Below are 15,942 nucleotides of genomic sequence, written 5' to 3' on the forward strand. Positions count from 1 at the left end.
TTGAACAACGGCAGAATGCAGACACATGGAGCAAGACCTCCGTCAAGTACTCCGTACAACATCATGAATTCCTTCACTGTCACTAGGTGAAAATCCTAAACTCTCTTCCTAACAGCTCTGTGTATATATCAATGTCACCTGAATTGGAGCAGTGTAACAAGGTGGCTCATCACCAAGGGTAATTAAAGATAGGCTGTTGTGGTTCTGTTCACCGAGTTAGGAATTTGTGTTGCAGACGTTTCGTCCCCTGTCTAGGTGACATCCTCAGTGCTTGGGAGCCTCCTGTGAAGCCATTCTGTGATGTTTCCTCCGACATTTGTAGTGGTTTGTCTCTGCCGCTTCCGGTTGTCAGTTCCAGCTGTCCGCTGCAGTGACCGGTACATTGGGTCCGGGTCGATGTGTTTGTTGATAGAATCTGTGAATGAGTGCCATGCCTCTAGGAATTCCCTGATTGTTCTCTGTTTGGCTTGTCCTATAATAGTAGTGTTGTCCCAGTCGAACTCATGTTGCTTGTCATCTGCGTGTGTGGCTACTAAGGATAGCTGGTCGTGTCGTTTCGTGGCTAGTTGGTGTTCATGGATACGGATCGTTAGCTGTCTTCCTGTTTGTCCTATATAGTGTTTTGTGCAGTCCTTGCATGGGATTTTGTACACTACGTTGGTTTTGCTCATGCTGGGTATCAGGTCCTTTGTCCTGGTGAGTTGTTGTCTGAGAGTGGCTGTTGGTTTGTGTGCTGTTATGAGTCTTAGTGGTCGTAGTAGTCTGGCTGTCAGTTCGGAAATGTTCTTGATGTATGGTAACATGGCTAGTCCTTTGGGTTGTGGCATGTCCTCATTCCGTTGTCTTTCCCTTAGGACCCGATACCCAGCATGAGCAAAATCAACGTAGTGTACAAAATCCCATGCAAGGACTGCACAAAACACTACATAGCTCAAACAGGAAGACAGCTAACGATCCGTATCCATGAACACCAAATAGCCACGGAATGACATGACCGGCTATCCTTAGTAGCCACACATGCGGATGACAAGCAACATGAGTTCGACTGGGACAACACTACTATTATAGGACAAGCCAAACAGAGAACAGCCAGGGAATTCCTAGAGGCATGGCACTCATTCACAGATTCTATCAACAAACACATCGACCTGGACCCAATATACCGGCCACTGCAGCGGACAACTGGAACTGACAACCGGAAGCGGCAGAGACAAACTACTATAAATGCCGAAGGAAACATCACAGAATGGCTTCACAGGAGGCTCCCAAGCACTGAGGATGTCACCTAGACGGGACGAAACGTCTGCTACACAAATTCCCAGCTCGGCGAACAGAACCACAACAACGAGCACCCGAGCTACAAATCTTCTCACAAACTAAGGATAGGCTCTCAAATCATGCCCTCACCAGTAATGTTCACATCCAATGAATGCGCATAAAAGAAAATTTGAAAGTTGTTGGAAACCACAAGTTGAAGAACTGTGGAACAGATTGACTAAGCCTTTTCAATCAAGACTTTACTCATCATTTATTTTAATTTTGCAGTGATTAGTTGTGATGGGGTTCAAGATGCCTGACAGTGCAATTACTTATTGTGCAAATATCTGACTATAGTTACTATCCAGGTGCAGCAAGCTAAAATGGAAATTACTGAATGCATGAGAAGACTTGATCATTTTATATAATTACACTTGTTATTGATAATTAGCAGGGAACAACAGTAGTGAGCATTTACACTCTTAACCTTTGATATTGGCAGAGGTTCAAAGAATTATTGTGGCTTAACCAACGATATACTTGATTATGTACTGTAACTTAAACAAACCTGAAGGTTTGGAAAGAAATGCGCTCTCCAGCTTCACTCTTTTTAAGAATGCATGTACATTCATTCGGCACATTTAGTCAAATGAGTACTGGCAACTTTCTAATCACGCATGTAAATAATTATTTGTTAATGCTGTATTGGGATCCATAGAGTGAATGCTGTTAGGCCAATTGCCTGTAGGAGGCATCACAACTGCATCTGCCACTAACCAATATACATATGCTTTGAATTCACAGCAAATTTTGTCAACAGCTATCAGCACTGAGAAGGTCGCCCGATCTTATCCTATCTTTTTGAGGGCTCGTAGCATGACTTGAATAAAGTCCTAAAAGAGATCAATTAAACTTAGCCCATGGTTTTGGAAGTGGAGCGCTACATAGATAAGTGCCTCACAAGACGGTGTGTTTAATCTACTCATCTGTTAGGGAAAGATCGGAACTTTTTGGGAACTACTTTTTAATAGATTAATGTGTGATAGTTACATTTCATCACTCACAATGTCAATTCCTGTTTCATAGAACATAAGTGTCTAAATAAAGCTTGAGGCAGTTTAATCAAATTCAATCAGCCTATAATATGTAATATAACTTGACATAGTATAACTATAAGTTGTTTTTGTTCTAGTGCAAGAGAAAAACGACAATTTATTATTTGCAGTATAAACCTCATTCATCAATGGATACTTGTATTGGCTTCATTTTCTTGTTCAACACCCTTCTTCCAGTAGAATCTGTAGCCCCCATACTGCTTGAAACACTGAGTCAGGAGTAGCGAATGCAAAGTACTGGCAGCAAAGCCAGTCTTCCAGTTTTACTGGCTTCTCATCATTTAGAAACCTTTCCCCATAATTCAGCATTAGCAAAATACGTTTCACATCCAACCAGTTTTTCAGCAACAGAGGTGGGTCTTTCAATCCAGTGTTCAGACTGAACACATTCTGGTCTGGACCCCAGAGTAAGGCCTGTAAGATGTGTTTTGCTTCACTGATATGTATTCTTTTATTAGGTTCTGCACACAAGAGTAAATGGGCAAGATGTTGAAGCCTTTCAGAATAAACAGATAACAGGCGAATCTGAGGCAGGTCTCCTGCACTGTATTCTTCATAATACTTTTGACTTGAAATGCTCTCAATAGGGTTTGACATGTGCAGCACCTCATAGATCAAAATGCCCAATTGAAACTCATCAACCTTTTTGTACTGGGATGCAGACATCATTTCGGGTGCTAACCGAACCTGGTCTGGGTGCAGTTTTTGATCAATCGCTGTACTCTTTTGCTTAGCTTTGGAGAAGTTGCTGATGATAAGTCTCAGCAGCTGAGGATTAGTACTTTGTTCTTTGCCTCCTGGCTCAGCCACTTTAACCAACAGCAGGTTTTCCAGACGGAGGTCACAATGCGTAATGTTATGATTTTTCAAGTGTTCCAACCCTAGACACAACTGCAGAAGGAGAAGGCATATGTGACGTTCATAGACATCAGCCTGGGACTCATGGAGAGCCTCTGAATCTTTTACAAATTCTGCCATGGTTTGGTAGGGAACCTCCTGTGTAATGATCACACCTTGAGGCCTTTGTGCTGTATCGTCATCTGGCTGGGTTTCAGGGATTTCTGACTCAGCATCTGGCCCAGTCTCATTCTTTTCCACTTCTGAGTCACCAGGACTCAACGCTGCATCTTCAGCAGGCAAGAGTTTAGTTGGAATCATGGCAACAAAGTGGCCGCACACCATTTGTACGTTGAAATGGAAGGGGAGGCTTTCCTGAGCAGAAAGGCCACGAGACTGCATCTGCAAGGCTTCTTGGTTCAGAGTTTTGATGATCTGCATTTGGTAAAATAAAAAGATATGTAGTTAAAAAGTATATCTTTTATAATGTTATTGCTTATGCTGCACAGTATAAAATTAAATTTATTCCATGGGCTCACAAAGCCGAAAATGTCACTGAGATAAGAAATGCCACTTAGGAAGAGTGACTAAAACTAAATAGATAAGTAAAGTGTGAATGTGGTACATCGATCTGTTGCTGAAACATTACAGATGTAACAGTAAAACCCTCTTTTCATTTTGATCAATAAAGAAACTTGAAACTAATGATTGAATGAATCAGCTCTTTGTAACTTTTGGGGTAAAGACTGTGAAACCTGCATAGCTATAGTTGCAGAAAATTGAATTCCTTGTTACAGATATTCATAGAGAAACTAGGTGGTATGAACTTATTGTCCAGAAGGAAAAAAACAGTAAAAACTAACAGTAATGCAGTCAGTTCCATTCGTTTGCAATCCCGTGTTCTAAGAAAATTGTGTAATAGCAGCAATATTTAAACTAATGGGGCCAGAATTGTGTTGTAACAAATACAGCACAGCCTCAGTTATCTGAACAACACGGGTGGGGAGTATTTTATTTGGATAACTGATCTGATCATAAACAAAGGAAGCCATACTGATCTAACACTGTGCTCTACCGGACAGTTTGTTCAAATCTATAATTTTGATGAGTCTGCTATTTAAACAAAGTAATCTTTGCATTCTGCAAATTGTAGGTTAAACTGAGAAGGACTAAACCCTTACCATCTCATAAATATGGAAACCCCAGCATTAAACAAGGTCCCGAACAGTTTCTACAATCAGAAGAACATCTATCAGTTTCCGCCGAACTCAGTGTTGCGATAGAAAGACAGAAGCACTGCCTCGTGCATGCGTTTACTTTTTCTTCCATTTTTTTTCATGAATGGCCCAGTAAAGTGACAGGAATAAAGGAATTACTTTTGCAAAAGGCTATGTAACTAACCCTTATGTAAAAAAAATCCAGTCGCCGTTGGTTGGGCTGCTTGTGTTTCTTTGTTTTTGCCAGTGTTTTCACATGTTTTTCAGTACAAATAATCCGAATTCACTTATCTCTTTGATGTAACATTTTTATAGGACCTTGAGAAATTGTTTGGACAATCCAAAATTAAGAAAATTGATGTTTGGATAACCAAGGTTGTACTGTACATGCTTTAAAACTTTGCGCTTTAGAAACAGTGTTCCCAATTGGTCAATCGTGTTATAGCTAATTTGTGTTGATAAAACGTGCATTATAGCAGAACAACCTGTATATGGAATGCTGGAGCACTATTCTTAGGTATAGGAAACAACTTGGACTGCTAAGTGTCATTCAACAGTTTTACTTGTTTTTTCTTCCCGGTGTGATAATTTTATGAAGATGATAGGATCTCGGTCACAAGTTGAAGAGCCAGTGAAGAACACTCTGGCGACCAGTATTAGCCAGCAGGCAGGTGATACCCTGTCAACAATCAGATTTGCTAACTGACCCAGGCCAGAGGTAAGTGATAGTGTGGAAGTTTTCAGAAGGTTGGGGTGGAGGTCATTGGGGAGGTAAGATGTTATGGATAGGCAGCAAGGGCAGGGGATCATTTGCAGTAGCAGACAGAAAGAAAATGCATTGATTGCAGCAAGGTCTGGAAGACTGTGTTTCTCTCTCTCTTTGTCTCTGTTTCCTTCACATCATCCTGAAAACCAGCACCACCAATAAAACAAATCAGAGAATATCCATTCACTGAGAACTCAAAGTTGCAGCAAATCTCGCTATGGCTGATAAAAGCAACTAAACACCCATGGTCTTGGGTTCAATTATAACGACTCAAGACTTCAACAGCTTTTAAAAATGCATATTCTTTATCTTCTTATTTTACTAGACATGCCATTTTTAAAAATTTGCACTTGTGTTTTTGTTTGTCATTGATGTCATATATTATTTTTTTTGAAGTGAGCAAGTAATAAAATTTCAGTTTCTTCCACACGTGTAACATTGTCATTGGCTTCCAAACTTTGACTAGAATTCCATTTTAATTCATGTTTGGTTGCTGCATGCTGAAAAGAATTACAGTTTTTTCTTGTAGACAACTGTCTGGGGTTAAAAGAAGGAAAGCCAGTTATTCATCCGGCAGCTCAAACGAGGGGAAAAAATTATTCTTTCAAAAGTGTCTTAAAAAAATCCCGAGGAAAAATATTTTATTGGGTCTGTAAAATTACAGTTCTAAAATATCCATATTTGATAGTGTGACATAGCGATATACTAAAAAGAATTAAAAATCTTCACTGCAGCCAGTTGAGGGTGTTTAAAATGAAGGGAGCTGATTTCCCCCCTCCTCATCTGATTGTAACACTGGAGACCATCACATAGTTTCCATTCTTGGATGTCCTCTGAGACAGGTGAACTTGTCGAATTTCTTGACAGCAGTTCAATGCATCGAGTTGGTTTTGTTGGCTGTTTCAAAGGGTTAGGAGAAAGTGAGAACTGCAGATGCTGGGGATCAGAGTCAAAAAGTGAGGCACTGGAAAAGCACAGCAGGTCAGGCAGCATCTGAGGAGCAGCAGAGTCGACATTTCGGGCATTCCCGATGAAGGGCTTATGCCCAAAACTTTGACTCTCCTGCTCCTCGAATGCTGCCTGACCTACTGTGCTTTTCCAGTGCCTCAATATTTGACTCTGTTTCAAAGAGTTGTTCATTCTCAACCATACTCTGTGGAACCAGAGTTACATTTAGGTCAGACCAGCTCAAGACAATAGGTTTAACTTTCTAACAAATGTTAACTGCATTAGCTTTTGCAATCAACCTTTTACTTTTATAGTTTGAAAACTGGATTCAAATTCTAAAATTGACATGGTAGCATTTGGACTCATATTCCCTGGAATATATTATCATCACCACAATTACTCAACTATTCATATAATTCAGTACAAAAGAAGTTATTTTGTAAACGTTTATGACTAATAAGTGAGTTAAATGTTATTGGGATAGTTGGGAAAGTGGAATTGAGAAGAGACCATTGTTGAATGGCAGAACAGACTTGATGGGTGGAATGGCCTACTTCTGTCTCTAATTGACAAGTTTATTAGTAGAGAAAAATAAAGCTGCAAACCAATTGCACTACATTAGATAAAGATTAGTTGCTTCAAATGATTAATTAAGAATCACAATCTATTAATAAACTGAAGACAAAATACTCAGAACTCAGTTACCAGTTGATTAACAAATACTCCCCAAACCTTGAATTCCTCACCATCAAATGCCGCCCCTTCTATCTACCAGGGGAATTTACCGCTGCTATACTAACCGCTGTGTACATACCACCACAAGCAAATATTGAAGAAGCTCTGGATGTGCTGTACTCCATCACTAACACCCTGGAGACGGAACACCCCGAGGCCCTGTATATTGTGACTGGCAACTTCAATTAAGCTAATGTAAGTAAGGTGTTGCCCAAGTACCACCAGAACATTGCCTGCCCCACCAGGGGCCCAAACATTTTAGACCACTGCTACACCACTGCAAAAGTATGCCTACCGCTCCATCTCCCGCTTTCATTTCAGGAACTCCGACCACAATGCCCGGCTTACAGGCAAAAGCTCAAGCAGGAGACCCCCTCACGGACACAGATCCAGTGCTGGTCAGTGGAGGCAGAGGATCAACTCCAGTGTAGTCTGGGCCATGTTCAAACAGTCCACAGATACCTTGTACGCCACACCGTCACAGACTTTATCAGCAAGTGTGTGGAGGACTGCATACCAAGGAAGTCAATCTGGGTGTTTCCTGTTCTATATGGATGAATCAGGCCATATAGAACCTGCTAAAAACCGGGCGTGAGGCCTTCAGATCAGGAGACCCGCTCAAATATAAGGAATCCAAGTATAACCTTTGCAGAGCCACTAAGACAGCCAAGGACCAATACTGATCCAAACTAGAGATCCAGACAGAAACTCGGCAACTATGACAAGGACTGAATGATATCACAGGTTCTAAAAAGAGACAGTGCAAGATAGCAGACTATGACATATCTCTCCCAGATTGTCTCAACACCTTCTATGCTCGCTTTGAGCAGAATTTTGGCAGGGAGGTAACATGTATTCTAACAAGTCCTGACGAACTTTTCCCAACAGTCACTGCATCAGAGGTCAGATCAGTTCTCCTTCACGTGAGTGATGGGACCAGAGGGAGTACCAGGCTGTGCACTCAGGGCATGCGCAGATCAATTGGCAGAGGTCTTCTCGGACATCTTCAACCTCTCCCTGCAGCATGACACTGTCCCTGCCTGTTTCGAGAGGGCCATCATCATCCCTGTGCCTAAGAAGGCTCATGCAGCATGTCTTAATAACTAAAGCCCAGTGGCCCTAACTTTGGTGGTCATGAGGTGTTTTGAAAGGCTGGTCATGGCATTAATCAACTGCAGCCTCCCCACTACTCTTGACCCACTCCAAATTGCCCATTGGACCAACAGATCCATGTCAGATGCCATATCACTTGCCCTTCTCTCCTCCCTAGAACATCTTGACACCAAGAACAGCTACATAAGAATCCTACTCATTGACTACAGTTCAGCTTTCAATACAATTATCCCCTTGAGACTGACTTACTATACTTAGTGATCTCGGACTAAGCCCCACTCTCTGCAACTGGACCTTCAGTTTACTGACTCACAAACCATAATTAGTGAAGATTGGGAACAATATTTCATCCTCACTAACACTCAACACTGGAGCCTCCTGGGGTGCATACTCAGCCTCCTAATGTACTAATCATATACCCATGACTGCATTGCCAAATACCAGACGAATGCCATTTACAAGTTCGCTGATGACTTCACCATAGTCGATCAAATCTCAGATAGCGATGAAACAGACTAAGATGGGAAGTGGAAGACCTGGAAAAATGGTATACTGAGAACAACCTAGCTCTCAATGCTGGCAAAACCAAGGAAGTCATTATTGACTTTCGGTGGGATGGAACGAGTGGAGAGTGTCAAGCTCTTGGGAATGGCCATCCACAACAAGTTTTCTTGGATTCTTCATGTGGATGCACTGGTTACAAAGGCTCAACAACATCTCTTCTTCCTCAGGCAGCTGAGGAAATTTGGCATGATGGCGAATACCCTTGCCAACCTTTATAGGTGTGCCATCGAGAGCATTCTGTTTGGATGTATCACTACCTGGAATGGCAACTGTACCATTCAAGATCGGAGACAGTTACAGAGAATGGTGAATTCAGCCCGGACAATCACAAAGGTCAACCTCCCATCTATAGAATCCATCTACCAGGCCCGCTGTCAAGGAAAGGCCTCCAGCTTTCTCAAAGATCCACCCCACCCTGGCAATGCTTTTCCATAACCTCTACCATCAAGGAGAAGGTACAGAAACCTGAATACACGCACCAGTTGGTTTTGTAACAGTTTCTACCCTCCTGTTGTTAGAATATTGAATAGACTCACAAACTCTTAACATTCGCCTGTACCTGTGTTTTTGTTTTTGCCACTGTTTACCTAATATTTACTTATCTCTGCGACCCAACTATGTGATCTGCCTGTATTGCTTGCAAGACAAAAGCTTTTCACTGTGTCTCGGTACACGTGACAATGAATTTAATTCAATTCAATAGATTTATAATAACGATCAAAGATATCTCTACCAATAAATAAGAAACTTCATTTGTTGGTGGCTTGATAGTTACTGCTATTGAAGGAAAAGTTTCACAATTTTTTTTCAAGCAGTGTTAATTTTTGCCTTAAGGTCTTTTATTAGGGGTAGTGGGCAGTACTCGTAAGAGTAGTTTTTACATAAACTAAATTATTTCTCTGTTTTTACAAAATACCTTAGAACTTCAGTGTAGGGGATACTTTTTGAAGTAGACTTGTTTAAATGTATGTCTAGATTAGAGTGGTGATGGAAAAGCACAGCAGGTCAGGCAGCATCCGAGGAGCAGGAAAATCGACATTTCGGCCATAAGCCCTTCATCAGTCCTATTATTTTCCTGCTCCTTGGATGCTGCCTGACCTGCTGTGCTTTTCCAGCACCACTCTAATCTAGACTCTGATTTCCAGCATCAGCAGTCTTCACTTTTGCCTTGTTTAAATGTATGTTTTATATATAAATATAGAAACAAGATTCTACAATGTTTGGCTTCTGATACTCTTTGCTGCTTCAGTACTGAGAGTCTTTTACATTCTTCCTGCAAGCACAATATTTAGGCCAATGTTTCTGCAATTTCCTTGCGCTGATTACAAAATTAAATTCTTACAGCCAGAAGATATTACACAATTTATTGCAAAATTTTCAAGTACTATATCTGTATTGCAAAAGCAAAATGCTACAAATCCTGGTAATGGAAAATGCTAAAATATTCGGTTGGTTTGGCATCCTACGTGGAGAAAGAAACAAAGTTTTCAGATCCGTGATGTTTCTTGCAAGAGTAAATGTAGCATAAAAATAAGGAAGTCATGTTACTATATAGGGCACTGGTGAGACTGACGTAGAGTACTATGTACAGTTTTGATCTCCTTACTACTTAAAGAGGAATATGCTTGCATTGGAAGCAGTTCAGGAAAAGTTTGATTTTGGATTGAGTCACAGAGTCATAGAGGCCTAAAGCACAGAGACAGGCCCTTTGGCCCAAACTAGTCCATGCCGATCAAAACGTCCATCTATGCTAACCCCATTTCCCTGCACTTGGCCCACATCCTTCTAAACCTTTCCTATCCAAGAATTAATCCAAATGTCTTTTAAATGTTGTTAATGTACCCGCCTCAACTATTTCTGCTGGCAGCTCATTCCATATGAGTGCCACCCTGTGTAAAAAAGTTGCTCCTCAGGTTCCTTTAAAAGGAAAGTATAGAGTGCAGGTCAGGAGATATTAAATGGCTAAAGGTGCTATAGTGCAAACAGGAAGGGAATGGTACTGAGGTGTGAAAAAGTACTAAGAATATGTTATAACCCTGGATCAGAATCTTAAAGTATTTATAGATTTTTAAATTTTTAACAAAAGGAAGACTGCAATAGGAAAAGTGACTGTTTGGCAAAGTCTTGTGTGAATCCAATGAAATGTCATGCATATAAATTGTCAGGAAAATTTCAAACAGTGAATGACCTAATAAGAAGGGATAATAAGAGAGGCTGATTATCTCTTACCTCTCAACAGACAGCCATCTCCTAAAGACATGCCTATTTTATCACACAGAAATATACAAAATGAGGGTTAAAAATTGACTGCAATGGTTGGATAGCATAGTGCATGGACTAGATTACTGTGAGGGTCGCTACTTTCAGAATAACCATTTGAACTACCCCTGCATTGTAGGTAATATATAAGGGAAACATTCTCTCTCATCTTGAATGCTGGAATTCAAACACAGGTCAAAAGGAATCAGAACAATAGAACAACTAACCTGCAAAACTAGGAATCTTGAAACCAACTGTTTAACTACAAGGTCAATGCTGCTGGTAACCTCCATTGCAACAGCTAAACTTCCATTGCAATAGCTACATTAAATTATTTGCTGTTCATGAGAAATTCAGAAATTGCTTCATGTATCTTTATTTTAAAACTTCTAAAGTTTTGGATTTATCTCTTATTTCTGATTTGTATAAATTTGTGTTACATTTTTTATCTCTTCTTATATTTAATAATGAACAAATTCACTTTCTGTTAAGTCAGGATCCATAGTTAAGGTCAACTCTGGTGAACTTGGTCCCTTTTAAAATGTTTTGTTTGTTTCTGGGAGAAAGGATCCACAAAGGAGTTAATCTTCGTGTGACTAAGCAAAGGATGGATAAACAAGGAAGGGGAGCCACTCATTTCTCCTCAACAAGGAGTTTAATGGTGTAGGTATCCCATTTAATTAATAACAAGTTGGGAAACCTTGCCCCGGGTTCTGCGTGTGAGAAACATGCCTAGAGAAGGCATGAATGGTAGGAAGGCACCTATTGAACAGAAAGTAAAGGAATTAATAAGAATATCTTTATATTAGTCTGACAATAAGCTGCCATCACTAGAAAATTACTTTAATTGATGTCTTGCTACTGTTGGCATAGAGGTACTATGGTTGATTGTAGTGGCTGCAGGTAACTCACCACAGAATAGGAATCAGGCTGTAATATTCTGAGTTATACAGTCTAGTACCATACATCCATAATACCTTTAGCAATTAAAATATCAGGGCGGCCTCCAAAAAGGACCCATTTTGATTCCAGACTTCACCTTTGGAAATATCAACATTTTACTGTATCAGTTGCAGTTATCATGTTGTGATCAGAATTGAATTAGCTTGGGATTTTCTGTGATTGGTTGGGTAATGAAGAATCCATATGATACCTGATACAGCAGCGAGGAAGTTCATAATCAGAAAATATTTGATTAAAAAATGGTTTGGATGAGGAGGACTTGAATAAAGGAAGTGGATAATTTCACACTTCCCCATATTATATATCATCTGCTACATTGTTGCACACTCACTTAACCAGTCTATGTTGCTCTGCAGCACTTCCCTATTCAATACAACTTGCTTTCTCACTTAATTTTGTACTTTCATCAAACATTGATTATATTATACTTGGTCCCCTTAACTACACTGTTGATATTGATTATAAATAGCTGAGGCCTACAACTGATTCTTGAGGAACCCCACTAGTTATAGCTTGCCATTTTGAAAAGTATATGCTTATTCTGACACTCTACTTTCTGTCCTTACATCAATCATCAATCTATACTAGTATGTGATTCCTAATCCTATGAGCCCTAAACTTGTGTAACACCCTCCCCTATAGTCTTCTAAAAATCCAAAGAATATCCATTGATTCCAAATACCACCCTGTCAGGTACAGACTCAAAAACTTTTAATAGAATATATTATTTACAGATTTTAGCATTTTCCCTACAACTAGCTTTCTGTAAGAATAATAGGGTATTTATGGTAGGGGATTTTAACTTTCCAAACATCGACTGGGACTGCCAAAGTGTTAAAGGTTTAGATGGAGAGGAACTTCTTAAGTGCGTACAAGACAATTTTCTGATTCAGTATGTGGATGTACCTACTAGAGAAAGTGCAAAACTTGACCTACTCTTGGGAAATAAGGCAGGGCAGGTGACTGAGGTGTCAGTGGGGGAGCACTTTGGGGCCAGCAACCATAATTCTATTTGTTTTAAAATCGTGATGGAAAAGGATAGACCAGATCTAAAAGTTGAAGTTCTAAATTGGAGAAAGGCCAATTTTGACGGTAGAACATTCGAAAGCTGATTGGAGGCAGATGTTCGCAGGTAAAGGGACAGCTGGAAAATGGGAAGCCTTCAGAAGTGAGATAACAAGAATCCAGAGAAAGTATATTCCTGTCAGGGTGAAAGGGAAGGCTGGTAGGTATAGGGAATGCTGGATGACTAAAGAATTTGAGGGTTTGGTTAAGAAAAAGAAGGAAGCATATGTCAGGTATAAACAGGATAGATCCAGTGAATCCTTAGAAGAGTATAAAAGAAGTAGGAGTATACTTAAGAGGGAAATCAGGAGGGCAAAAAGGGGACATGAGATAGCTTTGGCAAATAGAATTAAGGTGAATCCAAAGGGTTTAAGGACAAAAGGGTAACTAGGGAGAGAATAGGGCTCCTCAAAGATCAGCAATGTGGCCTTTGTGTGGAGTCACAGAAAATGGGGGAGATACTAAATGAATATTTTGCATCAGTATTTACTGTGGAAAAGGATATGGAAGATATAGACTGTAGGGAAATAGATGGTGACATCTTACAAAATGTCCAGATTACAGAGGAGGAAGTGCTGGATGTCTTGAAACGGTTAAAGGTGGATAAATCCCCTGGACCTGATCAGGTGTACCCGAGAACTCTGTGGGAAGCTAGAGAAGTGATTGCTGGGCCTCTTGCTGATATATTTGTATCACTGATAGTCACAGGTGAGGTACCGGAAGACTGGAGGTTGGCAAACGTGGTGCCACTGTTTAAGAAAGGCGGTAAAGACAAGCCAGGGAACTATAGACCAGTGAGCCTGACCTCAGTGGTGGGCAAGTTGTTGGAGGGAATCCTGAGGGACAGGATGTACATGTATTTGGAAAGGCAAGGACTGATTCGGGATAGTCAACATGGCTTTGTGCGTGGGAAATCGTGTCTCACAAACTTGATTGAGTTTTTTGAAGAAGTACCAAAGAAGATTGATGAGGGCAGAGCAGTAGATGTGATCTATATGGACTTCAGTTAGGCGTTTGATGAGGTTCTCCATGGGAGACTGATTAGCAAGGTTAGATCTCACGGAATACAAGGAGAACTAGCCATTTGGATACAGAACTGGCTCAAAGGTAGAAGACAGAGGGTGGTGATGGAGGGTTGTTTTTCAGACTGGAGGCCTGTGACCAGTGGAGTGCCACAAGGATCAGTGCTGGGCCCTCTACTTTTTGTCATTTACATAAATGATTTGGATGCGAGCATAAGAGGTACAGTTAGTAAGTTTGCAGATGACACCAAAATTGGAGGTGTAGTGGACAGTGAAGAGGGTTACCTCAGATTACAACAGGATCTGGACCAAATGGGCCAATGGGCTGAGAAGTGGCAGATGGAGTTTAATTCAGATAAATGTGAGGTGCTGCATTTTGGGAAAGCAAATATCAGCAGGACTTATACACTTAATGGTAAGGTCCTAGGGAGTGTTGCTGAGCAAAGAGACCTTGGAGTGCAGGTTCATAGCTCCTTGAAAGTGGAGTCGCAGGTAGATAGGAAAGTGAAGAAGGCATTTGGTATGCTTTCTTTTATTGGTCAGAGTATTGAGTACAGGAGTTCAGAGGCCATGTTGCAGCTGTACAGGACATTGGTTAGGCCACTGTTGGAATATTGCATGCAATTCTGGTCTCTTTCCTAGCAGAAAGATGTTGTGAAACTTGAAAGGGTTCTGAAAAGATTTACAAGGATGTTGCCAGGGTTGGAGGATCTGAGCTATAGGGAAAGGCTGAACAGGCTGGGCCTGTTTCCCCTGGTGCGTCAGAGGCTGAGGGGTGACCTTATAGAGGTTTACAAAATTATGAGTGGCATGGATAGGATAAATAGACAGTCTTTTCCCTGGGGTCGGGGAGTCCAGAATTAGAGGGCATAGGTTTGGGGTGAGAGGGGAAAGATTTAAAAGAGACCTAAGGGGCAACTTTTTCATGCAGAGGGTGATACGTGTATGGAATGAGGATGTGGTGGAGGCTGGTACAATTGCAACATTTAAGAGGCATTTGGATGGGTCTATGAATAGGAAGGGTTTGGAGGGATATGGGCCGGGTGCTGGTAGGTGGGACTAGACTGGGTTGGGATATCTGGTCGGCATGGACAGGTTGGACTGAAGGGCCTGTTTCCATGCTGTACACCTCTATGACTCTAATGTCAGGCTAAAAGATCTATAATTCCTAGTTTCCTCTCTCCCTCGCCATTCCTGTGCAGATATCATATGGTTGTTTCCTAATCCACCACGACTGCTCCAAGATGGGATGTACAGTATAAGGGGAAAGCTAAACTAGTGACTTGGGCTTTTAAAGAGAACATTAGTGACTAAGATGTTAGTTGCTTAGTGCAGGAAAAGTGATCTTGTCGATTTTCTACACTTTTTAAACGATGTTATCTTGGAAATGTATATTGATTTAAATTGATATAAAAGATACATTTTTGCACAGTGAAAACTTCACAAGGAAGGTTTTTGAAACTAACTCAAGAAATAAGTGAAATAGAAGGAAAGCTCTGGAAATTAAATATTTATTGATTGAATGATGCAGCAAAGGTAAAACGTTAGGTTCGTCTTGCTGAAAGTAGGTTGTGTTTAGTTAGAAGTAGACTCATCAATGTTATACAAATATTACAGAGAAAATAGCAGGCACCTTAAAGATGCACATCAATGCTTTTCTCTCAGGGGGTAATGGGGAGGGGTGGTGTTATGAAAATAATAATGAAAAAGGAAATTTAAGATTGCAAGTCAGGCTTTGGAGGATTTTAAATATATCAGGTTGGGCATTAAGCAATACAAAGCAGGAGTGACTTTGGATCATTAGTTGGAAAGTGTTAACCACACTCTGATAGAGCAGGATTTCATAAAAAAGATAATTTTGCATCCTAGGAAGAAACAGACCAATTAAGAAGTTTGACTGAACAGTTAAACTGGTTGTGCACTCAGAACAGACTATGTCAAACATGACATGTTGGAATTGAGGACTTTGATAGAACGTGCAAATATTGAGAAAGGCTTGACAGCAAATAAAACATTTTAAAAAATAAATTCAGAAAAATACACATACAGTCTTCAGCAGATTTAAATATACTCTTGATAGG

The 15,942-nt window shown here is 40.5% G+C and overlaps 1 protein-coding gene across 3 annotated transcripts in view; it reads right to left on the reverse strand.

The window, feature by feature from the left end:
* Window positions 1-1,124: 1,124 nt before the first annotated feature.
* The window catches only part of peak3 (PEAK family member 3), an 89,742-nt gene continuing 74,924 nt past the window's right edge, over window positions 1,125-15,942 (reverse strand). For all 3 annotated transcript variants that reach the window (XM_043721176.2, XM_043721177.2, XM_087976046.1), the window contains exon 4: window positions 1,125-3,644. In XM_043721176.2, the coding sequence (XP_043577111.2) occupies window positions 2,532-3,644 (1,113 nt within the window). In that variant the 3' untranslated portion in view covers window positions 1,125-2,531. The remainder of the gene's footprint in view (window positions 3,645-15,942) is intronic.

Source organism: Chiloscyllium plagiosum, unplaced genomic scaffold (assembly GCF_037043375.1).
Source record: "Chiloscyllium plagiosum isolate Xiang-an unplaced genomic scaffold, Cpla_swu_hap1 HiC_scaffold_28, whole genome shotgun sequence".
Lineage (NCBI taxonomy): Eukaryota > Metazoa > Chordata > Chondrichthyes > Orectolobiformes > Hemiscylliidae > Chiloscyllium > Chiloscyllium plagiosum.